This window comes from Ranitomeya imitator, chromosome 5, assembly GCF_032444005.1.
Source record: "Ranitomeya imitator isolate aRanImi1 chromosome 5, aRanImi1.pri, whole genome shotgun sequence".
Classification (NCBI taxonomy): Eukaryota; Metazoa; Chordata; class Amphibia; order Anura; family Dendrobatidae; genus Ranitomeya; species Ranitomeya imitator.
The window spans coordinates 655,482,587-655,498,703 of NC_091286.1; the positions used below are offsets into that span (position 1 = coordinate 655,482,587).

Consider the following 16,117-nt stretch of genomic DNA (forward strand, 5'->3'; position numbering starts at 1 on the left):
CGCTAAAACCACCAAGAAAAAAAAACAGATCCGGTGTAAAAAAAACAAAAAAACAAAAAAAAAAACAATTTTTCAAAAGTTATTATTATTATTATTATTATTATTATTAATTTATTTATATAGCACCATTGATTCCATGGTGCTGTACATGAGAAGGGGTTACATACAAGTTACAAATATCACATACAGTAAACAAACTAACAATGACAGACTGATACAGAGGGGCGAGGACCCTGCCCTTGCGGGCTTACATTCTACAGGATTATGGGGAAGGAGACAGTAGGTTGAGGGTTGCAGGAGCTCCGGTGTTGGTGAGGCGGTAGCTCCGGTGTTGGTGAGGCGGTAGCTTCGTTGGTGATGAGGCAGCAGCGGTGTCAGTGCAGGCTGTAGGCTTTCCTGAAGAGATGAGTTTTCAGGTTCCGTCAGTTGCCAGATAGTGCCTGAAAAAAACCTGATGTTTGAAAGTAGCCTTACTTATTGTTTGGAACATACATACATACATACATACATACATACATACATATATATATCAGCACAGAATCAAATAGAAAAAAGTGGACTTTATTGCCTGAACGGTGTGGCATCGTTTCGGATACAAAATCCTTTTTCAAGGCTTGAAAAAGAATTTTTACTTGAATTTCCTGCTGGATTTATCTTATTTTTTGTGACAATGTTGATCGTGGCGGTCGAAGCAATCATGGTCATATGAGAAGTTGTATTACACTTAATATGACTATCTTAGATAGTCGCAATTATATATTGAGTATGATAGCTCAGGTATTTAACAATTTTATTTAATCTCATTATCAAGTTGTAGGGATGTTCCAGATTCTAAATCCACGTTGCCTCATTTTATAATGGGAGTCAGCTAGTGTCACCCGCTCTTCTGTTTACCTGAAGTTGGCACTTTGCCACCAGGTGTTTTACTCTGTAGGCCTCATCTATGGAACCAGGCATGTCACAGACAGCTTCCAATACATGCAGTTACATGGGGCACGCTGCACAATACAGCCATACATTGAGCCATTGGGGGCCTAATAGATGGAAGTCAAGCTGGAAAGAAGATTGCATCTGAGGATCAGTAGTGGTGAAACAATTTTCAGATACTGCGAAGGACAGGCATAGTTTAATTAAAGAAAAATATATTTTTGTTTAACTCATTCCTCGACCTGTAGTCAATGTGTTCACATGGCCTATTTGGTGAGGTTTCAATATGGGTATTTAAGTCAAATCTGGAGTGAGAAAAATGCACCACTTCAGCAGTTTTTAATTATACTTTTCCTCAAACTCATTAAACACTCAACGTGTGCACATAGCCTTAAAGAACAACATTGATGGCTGGCTGACCCAAGCAAATATGGGGAATCCAAATCTTTTATTAAATTGGAGGGGACCAAGATTTGCCTTTTCCCTACTCCATATATCACATCACACGGACAATTTATCATGACAAATGCTGAAAGGGAGATATTCTTGGCTTTAAGAACTCCTTGATTTTAACATGCCTACTCCACATTCGTACATCCCTGTTGGACGGTAGGGAATTGTGCCAACCCGAGTAATAAAATATTCCCTGAATAATATCGCTTCACACCAGAAGGTGATTAATTGTGAAAAAGGCCCCAAATTTAAACTAGGGCTTTTATGAATTGTTTAATGTGGTCCAATTTCAGTACCTCTAAATATTTGCAAACTGTTGAACAATCCAATTAAGTCACCATAGATTTGTTGGGAAATAAACAAAAAGGCAAAGGCTGGCCACACACATTAGCTGACTCTCTGCCAGTAGCCATCTCATCTGACATACACAGGAGGACTTGCTTGGCCAGTGTGCTCTATGAGAAAGCCCTGGGTTCAGGGGGAATAAATGATCAGCACCCTCACACAGGAAGCTGAACTTGGCGACATGGTCTTGTTCAGTCATAAATCCAGAATGTGTGATATGTAAAGATGCATTAAATTTATCAGTCTGTAAAGTTGTATAGCAACTGCTCTAGACAAAGTCGCCATCAATAATTCTCACGTTAACATCTTTGGCTGTGATCGGGGGAACGGGTTGTTGAGCAATATTTTAAAAGCAGTAAAATAGACAAAATAGGAAAACATTTGCTCTTTAACCCCTTAATGACCGCCAATACGTCTTTTAACTGACCTGAGATATAAGAGAATAGCCTCCCCATACAGATGACAATCCAGCATCTGTCGGTTGTACACTATAGCTGACAACTTGCTGTACCAGCCACGATCAGTATTTGCACCATCTAAATCTGTTTAACCCCTTAGATGCTGCTGTCAATAGTGACTACATCATTATAAATGGTTAACAGAGTGCGGGGGCTTCTTCTTTGTCACAATTGGTGCCCTCATATCATGATTTTGTTGTCCTGATGTTTGCTGTGGCAATTCATGACCAAATAGTGGCCTTAGGGTACCGTCACACAGTGCAATTTTAGAGTCTGACTGCTGTAGTAATCTGTTTAGAAGTTAGCAACATTTAGGTGGTAAAAATACACATTTTCATTTCTGTCATACCACTTTGCATTAATTCCTGTAAAGCACCTGAAGGGTTAATAAACTACCTGACAGCAGTTTTCAATATGTTTAGGGGTGCTGTTTTTAAAATGGTATCACGTTTGTGAGTTTCCCAATATATGGGACCCCTAAAGTCACTTCAAACATGGATAAGTCCCTAAAAAAATAAATTTTGTAAGTTTCTTTGAAAAAATAAAAAATTGCTGCTACATTTTTAAACCTCCTAAAATGCTAACAAAATAAAATAACATTTTACAAATGGTGCTGATGTAAAGCAGACATGTGGGAAATGTTATTTATTAATGGTTTGCTGTTGTATGACTATCTGGATTAAAGGGATAATCATTCAAATTTAGAAAATTGCTAATTTTTTAACATTTTTCTCAAATTTTTGATATTTTTTATAAATAAACACAAAAAATGTTGAACAAAATTTACCATTATCATAAAGTATAATGTGTCACGAAAAAACAATCTCAAAATCACTGGATTTGTTGAAGCGTTGCAGAGTTATTACCACATAAAGTGACACTGGTCAGATTTCAAAAATTTGGCTCGGTCACTAAGGGGTTAAAAAAAGTTTATTAAATGAGAGCAGGAAAGAAATTTGTTACCATCTTTTCAGTTAGCCATTAAAAGGTATCAACCACTGAGGACTCTCAATTCTAAATATTTTTATTTAAGAAGGATTTTGCACCAAGTGCCCCTCATTATTACTTTATAAGTTCTTGTGTACAAGTGCAACCAATAATGTGTCCTGTTGACGCCATGGCTTTCCCCCCCCCCCCCCCAGAATTCATCAATATATTTTCAATGGTGTCATTTTGGGGTAAACAAAAGTTTTTGATCATTGTTTGTAAATGCAGGATGCAGATTTTTGGAATGATTAGGTGACATAAAAGAACATTGTTACATACAGCATGAAGATTTATTTCATCTATAGAGTATTGGAGGATTTAGGCCATTTTCACACATTTACTTCAGTGTTACTTGACATAAGAAAGCAACCTGTTAGATTATGTCAACAATTGGCAGATACTGGATAAACCAAGCATGGCCTCCACCCAGATGTCTTTTGTACCTGGGCTGATCTTTCTACTCAATAGACTTGTGTTTAAGGAGAGATCTTCATTTCCATATGACTAGACGGTCACTTACCCCATTGTCTATGGAAGGAGGAGGAACCTCAATCTCATGGCCATGGTGTCCATATAAGACTGATGGGACATTGCAGTCATTTCTGTGTCATTTGCACTCAACTCCTAGAGAAGCGACTTCACAAATTGTGAGATTGCAGCTCGTCCTACATTGGATCAAAACCTACTTGAGGAAAACCAACTGAATTTTCATTTCATCATAATCTACGATGGTCACCCACACCAAAGAGGAGGACTACCAGTATTTGAAGACACTGGGTAGCGGAACCTATGGCAAAGTGGTCATGGCTACTGAGAAGAAGACAGGTAAGGCCTAACATTACAAGGGTGAATTAGTCATATGGGATTTTTAATATCTGAAACTATTTAACATGAAAACCATAAGTCTTCCCTGAGCCATGTAGTCTAAAGGTCGGTTATTAGTTGTGATAAGTGCTCTTAGATGTGTCAGACGTCACCAATTCATGTCCTCACATCACCAGATCATTTTCATAAGGTTTACCACATGTTAAAAAGGTTTGCCTATGTTAAACAAAAAAAAAAAAAATCATGACAAAAGAGAGTTAAAAAAATAATTCTATGCAGTAGCACCGTAACACCTGAGACTCTTCAAACCCCTTAAGAATGGTGGCTTTAGGACAAAGCTATTTTTTTGTTCATGGTAATTTCAGGAGCCATATTATTTTTGGGCAATATAGCTGTATGAAAGCTGGGTTATTTCTGGATGAGTTGTATCGGTCTTGGCTGCATTTCAGGGTTCATATAACTACCAAAGTTTGTTTTGTGAAAAAGGAAATAAATTAAACATAGCAGGTGCACAAGCCTCCACAGCAAAGCATCCAATACTTAAACTGTGTAAACTGCTATGGGGTAGATTTAGTATTACGTTGTGTATTTCTTGGTTAACTTGTTTCTATTGTACATTTGATCTTCCACTTTATTTTTGCGAGTAGCCAGACAAACTATATATAGGACAATTCTGAATCCACCTGTAGCATCTTTCCTTGGGTGGATTGTGGGGGAATCAATTTACAGGACAAAAGCTTAGTTTCTACTTTTGCCAATGAAAATCCAAGAATTTTATTTTGCTTCATCGCGTACAGTGCATGGGTTTAAGAGTTTTATAGTATGGATCATGTAACCAGTGATAGAAAATGTTAAAAAATGGATCTTGTGTAAATTGCATAAATTCTCACATTTTACTACTTTAGCACAACAAAAAAGAAAGCCACTTATCACGTTCACACCGCAGCCTTTTGTTTCAGAGACCCTTCGCATCTTTTTTTCCATGATCTGGGGCTGGTTGAGGGCTTGAGGGACGAGTTGATGCTTATAGTGATTCCATTTTGGTGTGGATACGATCTTTTGATCGTCTGTTAAAGCATATTAATGCAATGTTGTGGTGACCAAAAAAAAAAAAAAACCTCTGGCGCTTTGACTTTTCTTTTGCTACGGCGTTTATTTACTGGATTAATTTTTTAGTATATAGGTCGGGTGATTTTGAATGCAACAATACAAATTGTGTTTTTTTTTGTATTGGTTTTATTTTGAATGGGGCGAGTGTGGGGGTGATTTGAATTTTTATTTTTAAAAAATTCTTACTTTTCACTTGCTTTAACCTCTTAACCCCTGGAGATATTTTCATTTTTGCGTGTTTTTTTAATGCTCCCTTCATTCAAGAGCCATAACTTTTTTGTTTTTTGGTCAACATGGCCATGTGAGGGCTTGTTTTTTGTGCGACGAGTTGCACTTTTTTCAGTACAATATGTTAAAACCAACGGTGTCATTCAAAACAGGAAAAAAAATTCCAAGTGTGGTGAAATTGGTAAAAAAAAAAAAAAAAGCATTTTTAAGTTCACAAAATGCCCTAACTGACCTGCTGTTATGTTTCTCCAGGTCATTACGAGTTCATAAAAAAAAAAAAACTAGACATTTTGTGTAAACGAACTAGTGATGACCTGGAGAATTATAATGGCAGGTCTTTTAGCATTAAGTGAACATAGTAAAAAAACAAAACAAAAAAAAAACAGAAAAACTAAACTCTGGGATTGCACTTTTTTTGCAATTCTACTGTACTTGAATTTTTTTGCATTTCCTTCAGCACACAATATGTTCATTGGTTTTAACATATTGTGTACTGAAGGAAATAAAAAAAAATCAAGTACAGTAGATTTGCAAAACAGTGCAATCCCAGAGTTTGTTTTTTGTGTTTTTTTTTACCATGTTCACTAAATGCTAAAACAGACCTGCCATTATAATTCTCCAGGTCATCACTAGTTCGTTGACACCAAACATGTCTAGTTTTTTTTATGAACTCGTAATGACCTGGAGAATCATAACGACAGGTCAGTTAGGGCATTTTGTGAACATAATTTAAAAAAAAAATTGTATTTTTATTTTACCAATTTCACCGCACTTGGAATTTTTTTTCTGTTTTGAATGACACCGTTGGTTTTAACATATTGTGTACTGGAAAAAGTGCAACTCGTCACACAAAAACAAGCCCTCACATGGCCATGTTGACCAAAAAATAAAAGTAATGGCTCTTGGAATAAGTTGAGTAAAAAAAACGAAAATGCAAATAAAGAAAATACCCCTGGGGATTAAGAGATTAAAGCAATTGAAAGTAAAAAAAATAAATAAAATAAATGTTCAAATCACCTGCCACATTCAAATGAAAACAATGAAAAAAAAAAATGCACATTTGTCATGGCCACATTCAGAATCTCCCAGTCTATCAATATATAAATATTAATCCAATCGGTAAACGGCATAGAGTTCGTATTTTAATCACCACAACATTGCATTAATATGTAATAATGGGCGATCAAATGATCGAATCTGCACCAAAATTGTATCATTAAAATCATCAGCTTCGCACCCAGCCTGGAATCCCTTAAAATAGAGACACTACGGGTATCGGAAAATGGCACAACATGTTTATTTATTTATTTATTTTTTAAATGTGGAGGTTTGTTTTCACCACTTCGATACCAAACATGTTTATTTGCTTAACAAAAAAACCCACATTGTGCCGTTTTCTGATACCCGTTGTGTCTCCATTTTTCGTGTTTGCGGGCCGGGTGAGGGCTTATTTTTTCAGCGCCAAAACAACTGACATGGTGCAAGTTAAGTTGTGGGCACAGTGCGAGACACGAGACACGAGACAGGGAGAGACACGACGTGTGCAGTACATGTACAGTCAATGTCATCAAGGGGTTAAAAGTGGTAGTCCGGTCTAGAATGGTAAGTCTACAGTCACAGACTGCGACATATGAAACCTTCCAGTCAGTCTCGGACTATGGTGCCAAGGGCCCACCAGTAATATTGACTATGAGGGGACCCACTTTTCACCTGTATACAAATATTACTTTACCCTCGTCCACAAATTTACCTCCATCTCTATATAATAAACTGGGCAGTGTGGTTAATGAATGATGAGATGCTGTTTTTTTTCTATCCAGAGTGAATCAAGTGAATTATGGCACATACTGCCCATACAGTGGGATTGGGGGCCCAGATCTGCACAGGGGCCCGCCGGGGGATTCCCCTGCTCTCCTATGGGCCAGTCCGAGCCAGCTTCCAGTACACACACACTATAGGCTGCGAGGATTTGCCAGTGTCTCGACAGTCAAATATGCAGATTCCTGGCCAGAACCAGTCTAGTAGATGCGGTGTCGCACAAGGCCATGCCCACTACATTGATTCTGCCATGGAGTATGATTACCACATACTTGGCAGCCATTCCTGGTGGGGACAGTCCATTTCTTGCAGCGCACAGTCTACAGTCACACGGCAACTGTAGACTTATTATTGACTACATAATCCCTTTTAGAAAAATATTTTTGTTCTGGCTCTCAGAACCGGATCCATATAGTCCATAGAGCGGTAAGAGGACTTCATTTAATTTTTGCATTATTTTTGGCAGCATTTGTGGTGTGGAATAAAATGGTTACACTTTTCTAGATTGCATATTTGATTATCTATAATAGCAACCCATCAGTAAGTGATCATACTGCAGAGATACCAATGAGCCAAAAGGGAAAGAAATAAGTTGCAATCTATCAAATCCGATCCATCCATCATGGAGCAATAAATTACCTGATCTCTTGAGGGGTTAAAGACTAAACTTTAGAGTAATATTCATTTTCCACAAAGTATTTGCTTTGATATATTAATTAATTTTGCTCTTTTAATTAAGGAAACAATGTGGCCCTTAAGCTAATGAAGAAGACACACACAAAGTATGAATATTTCCTCCATGAGCTGTGTGTGTCCATCCAGCTATCAAGTCATGAAGGAATCATCTCCACCCACCCCATCTTTGTGGACTCTGATAACTTCTACGTCCTGACCCAGGATTTGGCCCCTGCAGGAACACTTCACTCACTGATAGAACCCGGTGTAAGTATTTCAGAATAACTAATTGTTTAATATTGGTGATGAGCGAATATACTCTCTACTCGAGACTTCTCGAGCACGCTCGGGGGTCCTCAGAGTATTTTTTAGTGCTCGGAGATTTAGTTTTTCTTGCAGCAGCTGAATGATTTACATCTCTTAGCCAGCTTGATTACATGTGGGGATTCCGTAGCAACCAGGCAACCCCCACATGTACTTATGCTGGCTAACAGCTGTAAATCATTCAGCTGCGGCAAGAAAAACAAAATCTCCGAGCACTAAAAAAAAATACTCGGAGGACCCCCGAGCATGCTCGAGAAGACTCGAGCAATGAGAATATTCACTCATCACTATTTAATATTTAACTATTGTATTTTTCAGACTATAAAAATGCAAATAGGTGTTAGGAGGAGGAAATGAGTCAGAATTTACCATATTTTGCTTCAATGTTTTCTCATATCCCCTAACCTTGTATATTTATCTCCCCAATCCATGGTCCCCTCATCCCAATCCTGGTAGGAATGCCCCCCCATCAGAAAAACATTAAGAAAAAAAAAAACACACTTATTGTCCCTGCGCTTCATAGCAGTACGATACCAGCAGCTAATTTATGCTTTTAAGCAGCTCATGGCATGTGCTGCCAAGAAGCAGAGGACAGCTGCCAGAATATTCACTACTCCCCTCACCAGGACTATAGGCGTGTGGAGCAGTGAATATTAATCTTTTTTAATAGCAGGCACAGTCACCTCAGCTGATGGGTGATCACATGTGCCCGCTACCAAAGGGAATATTCACTGGTCAACAGTCTCATGGGCAAGCAGAGCAGTGAATATTCATTCTCTATCATAGCGGGCACACATGGTCCTCCAGCAGCTTTAGGAAGCCAGTGGATGCGGAGTGTAAAGAATTTAATATTCACTGCTCTCCACTCCCATCTTTGTGGAAAGCAGTAAATATTCATTTCTGTTTAGCAGCGGGTACAGGAGTTAGTGCAGCAGCCAGCTCCTGCCTCCTGTGACTCGCCGATCCCTCATTCAGCCTAAGACATCGCTCCCCATTTTCCTCAACATATTTTGGAGTAAAAAAAAAGGTGCCTCTTCTAGCCCGAAAAAATACAGTAGATACAACTCTGGATTTTTTTTTTACCACAATTACATTTTTTTTAAACTGATGTATACTAGTAAAGTGTTTACCAACCTGTGGCTCACTTGTCTCTGCAAAAACTCCTTACTTGCCCCCTTTTGGCACAATAGTTTTAATGGTTTTATGTAGACTAGAAAGTCAGATTAGAAATTGGTATCCTAGATTTAAGTACCCATTAAGGTTTTTCTTTATATCACATGTTTGTTGAGCTCTCCATGCTTGTGTTGCGACAAGGACAGCCCTGACCTGCAGATGCGGCACTGCCGGCATGCTCCATGTATCCGGGTTCCCTCTGCAGCTTATTGGGTAAGCGCTATAGCTTGCTGAATTAGCAGGGACCATAACAAATTCGCTTTAAGGTACCTTCACACATAACGATATCGTTAACGATATCGTTGCTTTTGGTGATGTTGCAACGATATCGTTAAGGAAATCGCTATGTGTGACAGCGACCAACGATCAGGCCCCTGCTGTGCCATCGTTGGTCGCTGAACAAAGTCCAGAACTTTATTTTGTCGCTGGATCTCCCGTGGACATCGCTGGATCGGCGTGTGTGACACCGAACCAGCGATGTCTTCACTGGTAACCAGGGTAAACATCGGGTAACTAAGCGCAGGGCCGCGCTTAGTAACCCGATGTTTACCCTGGTTACCATCCTAAAAGTAAAAAAAACAAACAGTACATACTTACCTACCGCTGTCTGTCCCCGGCGCTGTGCTCTGCACTCCTCCTGTACTGGCTGTGAGCGTCGGTCAGCCGGAAAGCAGAGCGGTGACATCACTGCTCTGCTTTCCGGCCGCTGTGCTCACAGTCAGTACAGGAGGAGAGCAGAGTACAGCGCCGGGGACAGACAGCGGTAGGTAAGTATGTACTGTTTGTTTTTTTTACTTTTAGGATGGTAACCAGGGTAAACATCGGGTTACTAAGCGCGGCCCTGCGCTTAGTTACCCGATGTTTACCCTGGTTACCGGCATCGTTGGTCGCTGGAGAGCGGTCTGTGTGACAGCTCTCCAGCGACCAAACAGCGACGCTGCAGCGATCCGGATCGTTGTCGGTATCGCTGCAGCGTCGCTTAATGTGAAGGGGCCTTAACTCTACTAATGATCACCAACTCTATTGGAAAGATCTGTAGTCACAAGATGGAAAAGGTGAGGGACCAGTGGTGCCAGAAACTATATTACAGGGCCAATAATTAAATACAATAAAGGAAGTAAAGAAGTTTCTGGTACATCGAACAGGTAAAAATCAAAAGGTTTATTTGAACATGGCTAAAACAAAACCAACATAACCTGGCGCATTAAATGGCACGGCAGTTCACCCTTTGACAGAGACGCGTCAGGTTGTTTTTATTTTAGCCATAGTTAAGTAGGTTGAATAAAGACCTAGGTCCATCAACTGCCACCTTTCTCCACCAATTGTACATTTCGTCATGCCATGTTCAAATAAAATTTGATTTTACCTGGTCTGTGTGCTAGAAACATTTCCTTCCTCCATTTGCTGTGTGCTCCAGCAGGATTGGCACCCACCAGCTCTATGCCAGTTATCGAATGCTTGTGTTGAGACTACCTGTTCCTCTTCACTGCCCCTATAAGCATTTTACTACACACAGTGAACATTATTTATGGTGGCAAAATTAAAAGAAAACATGGGAGATAAAACATTCATGATCTTAAATTACCACTTATTTTAAGTGAACAGATATTGAATGGTTTCCTTTACTTTTCCAGGTTGGAATTCCAGAAGCGATGGTGAAGCGTTGTGCGCTACAGTTGACCAAAGCATTGGAATACATGCACGATCAAGCACTGGTGCATAGAGACATTAAACCAGACAATGTGCTACTCATGGACAAAGACTGCTTCCATGTCAAGCTAAGTGATTTCGGTTTGACAAGAGCCATTGGTACCCTCGTACCATCAATGTCACCCTTGATTCCCTTCATGTCCCCAGAGCTTTGTCAGTTGCGGCGCCATGAAACTCTAGACCTACGCCCCACCATTGACACCTGGGCCTTTGGCGTACTGCTTTTTGTCTCTTTTACTGGATGTTATCCATGGGAAAGAGCAATAGAAGATGATCCTCTCTTCAAAGACTTTATCCACTGGCAACGGTTTCAAAGCTACATTTCACCTTCAGGACTCTGGACCAAATTTTCTGCCAGTGCTCAACAATTATTTCACGCCCTGTTCACTGAAGACCCCACCACCAGGAGTCCAGTAAACGTAGTCCTCAACTACCTTCACTTTCCATGGGGAGAAGACTACGTGCCTGAACATTCTCAAGAGATTGTTGTGGACAATGATGAAATCAATCATTTTGAGACTGAATTAATAGTCATTGAAGAAGAAGATCACTACATTGTGGTGGAGAACCGAGGGGACATCGAGTGCATCATCATAGGTGATGCATCAGTGGAAGCAATTTTTACGTCCAGTGATGCACTGCTGATTTGGTCAGAAAATGCCAACCTCGACTTGGAATCTGAAGTGGAGATCGTTTAGCTCTTGCAAGGTAATAATGTGGCGAGTAGTGATGAGCGAGCGTGCTCCGATAATGTGTTAACAGAGTGCAGTTGTGTGCTGACATAGTATCCTCGGCGTCCTCTAATACTAACCTGCTTGTGTTGTGGCTGTCAAATAGCCGCAGACCTACAGATACGGTGACTCGAAGATAGTATTATAGAACACCAAGTGTAGAGCTCACAATCTTGCATGTTGCTTACCATCAATTTGTGTTGTCTTCTGAATTGAAAGATTACAGCTTGTCCAAAGTGCAAATATCAGGGTATTTTACCAAGGGTATATATGCACATTACCTGGTTTTAAAATCCCATGGAGGAGATGTGAGCAGATTTTAGTATCTTACAGCCCAGCACAGAAACTGAATTGTAGGGAGGAGTCTTTAGATGAACATGAACCAAGTAATGTGAATGGCCTCTGCCCTTCATTAACCCTCCGTCAGGGGCAACTGAACTGACAGACGCAGCTCACTTAGTTTCATTTCTATATTTTTAGTGGTTTGTCTGGGAACCACCATACTTTTCTGGTTACTAAACATTTTTTTTTTTTTTTTTTTTACACCTGATTATGTGTATTCTCATTTATTAAATTCCTAATAAGGTAACCGATCTCTTTTAGAGAATTGAAATTTAAAAAAAAGGAAAATATAGCCAATTTTCTAGCCTGTGCCGGACAGGCGCAATGCCCCTAAACTCATTAAAACATATTGCCCCTGACGGAGGGTTAAATTAGCAGTTTTATAAGGAGAAATGTTTGTAACTATGAAAGTCTGCAGATCTCAAACTGAACCAAAAGTTTGACAGATAAGCAAGCGCCGCCGCTTAGTTTCTAGAATAAGAATCCAACAAATCAGGGGTTGTGTTTTTTGGTGAGATTGGTAAAACTATGCCTCAATTACATTTACAGACTCACCGGGGGGCAATGGAGGCCAGGAGATCGAGGACATTATCCAAGTCATGATAAGATGGGCCAAGGGACGGCTTATCAAGTTTTACTTCCTCAAATCAAGAGGTAGGTGAGCCCAGTCAGATAAAGCTTTTATGACAGAGGCATTTGCTTAAATATCTATGGCTTTCTTATCCTACATAAAATGAATATAAAGGAGTTATGTTATTTTAAAAGGAATCTTGTAGCAAAGTTAAACCACCATCTTGCTGCCATCTCATTTGAGGACACCATTATTGCCTCGCTACATCCTACTAGAAGGAAAACAGACTTATCCATTACTTAGGTAGTATTTTATTCATAGCAGCCAGGGCTGTGGAGTTTGACCTTTTATATACAGACTCCACCAAAATAAAGTCAGACTGCTAAAATATGTAATAAATTGGGTACAATAGTTCAATGCAGAATGTGCCGAATATCTGCATATGGATTTGGGAAAGTTCTGCAATGTCCAATAAATGTCTATTCCTGATCTAATGATCTCTGTTCTTAGTGGAGATGAACTTGCGCGGCTCTTGATAGGACGAGCTTTATTATGCCAGGATCACACACAGCGAGATACGGCCGAGTCTCGCAGGTTAAAAACAAGCTCTGGCATCGGCATTCCGGAGCAGAGCATGCAGCGGCATAGCAATACATGGAGCTGCACGCTCCGCTCCGGAGTGCCGTGCCAGAGCTTGTTTTTAACCTGCGAGACTTGGCCGTATCTCGCTGTAGTGTGACTCCGGCCTTAGTGAGCAATGATGATGAGTGCAGGTCTGCTGGCATTGCTCTCAAGAAGTGCTTAAACTAGTTAGATCCTCTTTCATAAATGACCTGACATCTCATCTGATGGATCTCAGAAATTCATAGAAGAAAAATTTACTAACATTTATGCACACTGTCCTCCCACACTACATAATGTATTGAATATTCACAATTATTGTGCTGTAATGTTGGATTTTAATAACCATGTTCCATCTAAATAGCTTGATTCCTGTATCAATGGTATGTAAAAGCCAAATGTTATTTTACTACAGTAAACCTTCCTTATACATGAGCCAAGTATGATGGAGTCAGAGGTTTCGTCTTACTGATTATTTCATTGCAACTTCCTGCTCTTATCTCAGTAATGGGAAAGTGACGGTTGCGATCAGGGCTGTGGAGTTGGTAAGAAACCTCCTGCTCCCTCATACATGGAGGTAAGTGGGGGAAAGAACAGTTTGCACAAATGTTGTTCAGAACATTTTTGTTAGTCTATGAATTCCTGAGAAATTGTATCACCTCCATCAGATCCTCCTTCATAGATGACCTGAAATCTGATCTATTGTAAAGCTGCAGAAGTACGTGCCTAAAGGTACCGTCACACTCAGCAACTTTGCAAAGAGAACGACAACAATCCGTGACGTTGCAGCGTCCTGGATAGCGATCTCGTTATGTTTGACATGCAGCAGCGATCTGGATCCCGCTGTGCCATCGCTGGTCAGAGCTAGAAGTCCAGAACTTTATTTTGTCGCCAGGTCGGCGTGTATCGTCATGTTTGACATCAAAAGCAACGACGCCAGCAACGAGCATAGGGCCCCTAGATGTGTGTCGGATCGGTACACTCCAGCTGTTTGACATGGAGCTAACAACCAGCGAGAACGAGAAGGGAGTCGCCGTTACATCACTGGATCGCTCCTGCATCGTCTGGAGCTGCTGTGTTTGACGTCTCTACAGCGACCTAAACAGCTACGCTCCAGCGATCTAGTTTAGGTCGGCTCGTTGTCTATATCGCTGCAGCGTCGCTGAGTGTGACGGTACCTTTAATCCTGTTCTCATTAGCAGTTCTTGAGACCAGTGCAGGGTTGCAGGCATTCCTTATCCGAGCAAGTACAGATTCATCTCAATTATAAGCACAGATCCATGGATCTTAAGAAAAGATGTTCAGCACATCCTACATTGAAATACTGAAACCAATTTAATGTTTTAAGTCAGACAATTTTATACCGACTCCACCAAAATGGACTCCGAATTGTATCCATAGCAACCAGGGCTGTGGAGTGACGTTAATGGGAGAGTGTCTTCACTCTAAACCCCGAATAGAGAATTTTGACTATCAATTCTGGTAATCTGTGTAGAGAAAGAAGCAGATTTTTCTGGCAAGATAGAGTAGCTTTATTTTTTATATTATAAATTAAAAGCCCACATGAAGATAGACGATTACACTTTACAGACCATTATGTAGGATCAGGCTCATTTTCTGCCTAGTGTTTCCATTTGCATTAATTACTATTTTTCATTTGAATCCGGTTAAAACATCACCCTAAAACCAATGCATGACAAATCTTTATTTTTTCTGATCCATGAGTGTCCATCTTCCTGTGAAGCTACAAAGTCATCATTACACCCCTCATCCATCTTTAGGCCAATGAGGTGTAAGCATTTCAGAATTTTTAAAAAGTTTGGAATATGTTGCTATATAATTTGTAAGAGAGAAGTCTGGTCAGGATTGGAGTTATTTACGTAGAGATTTCCTTCTAGCATAGTGGTTATGAACCTCCTTGCATGCCATTTTCATGTGCCAGGATTACTGGTTTGGTGAGGACAATATACCTGTAGTTTGTGGAGCTGATCTAGGATACTGATCCCCCGAATACTAAGTCTAGAGTGAATATTCATCTTGGTTATATAATGTATCTAACATTTTCTTCTACTTTTCCAGGTGGCAATTCCAGAAGTGGAATTTTACGTGATCCAGATGGCTGATACAGCCAATGCCTGACATGCTGCCCGTGGATGTATGATCCCAGCCATACATACGCTATTCAGAGTTTTAAAGCTGCCTTGGACCAGGCTGCATTTGCAACTCGGAAAGGCAGATCCCTGGTGGCTTCTTCCTACCCACTGCTAGTGACTGCCTATGTATGCATAAAAGGAAAGACCTGTCAATCCAGGTGACTGGAAGCCATCAAGGACCTGCCTGTCTCAATACGCTCAAAGCCTCGGGAAAAAGCTGGGCTGTAAAGTAGGACTAGTGTGAATGGTGGGTTCCCAGCATTTACTGCCAACTCCTTGGTAGACAGCTCGGCCTGGTCAACGGTGGCTTTTAAAGCAGGTCTGAAAAAAATGCTGCAGCGTTTTAAAAAGACCAACACCTGTCAGATGATATTCATGGGCAGCACGTATCAGAAACTGGATGCATCAGCTGTCAAGTTCCTTTTTCTACAATTTCCAACTCTGTTAACGCATCTGCAGGAATTAAGTACAGTCATTGATAGACCATTATTTTTAATCTTTAAAGACTCCATAATAACAGGGTCTGTACCACAGGACTGGCGTATAGCAAATGTGGTGCCAATATTCAAAAAGGGGACAAAAACTGAACTCGGTAATTATAGGCCAGTAATCTTAACCTCTACTGTGGGTAAAATCCTGGAGGGCATTCTAAGGGATGATATACTG

General features: G+C 40.2%; 1 protein-coding gene across 1 annotated transcript; it reads left to right on the top strand.

Annotated features, from left to right (window-relative positions):
• The first annotated feature begins 3,898 nt into the window (after window positions 1-3,898).
• On the top strand, window positions 3,899-11,731 carry LOC138637919 (serine/threonine-protein kinase SBK1-like). The gene is made up of 3 exons (XM_069726840.1): window positions 3,899-3,995; window positions 7,891-8,093; window positions 10,958-11,731. The coding sequence occupies exons 1-3, from the start codon at window positions 3,899-3,901 to the stop codon at window positions 11,729-11,731; spliced, it is 1,074 nt and encodes a 357-aa protein (XP_069582941.1).
• The last annotated feature ends 4,386 nt before the right edge of the window (window positions 11,732-16,117 follow it).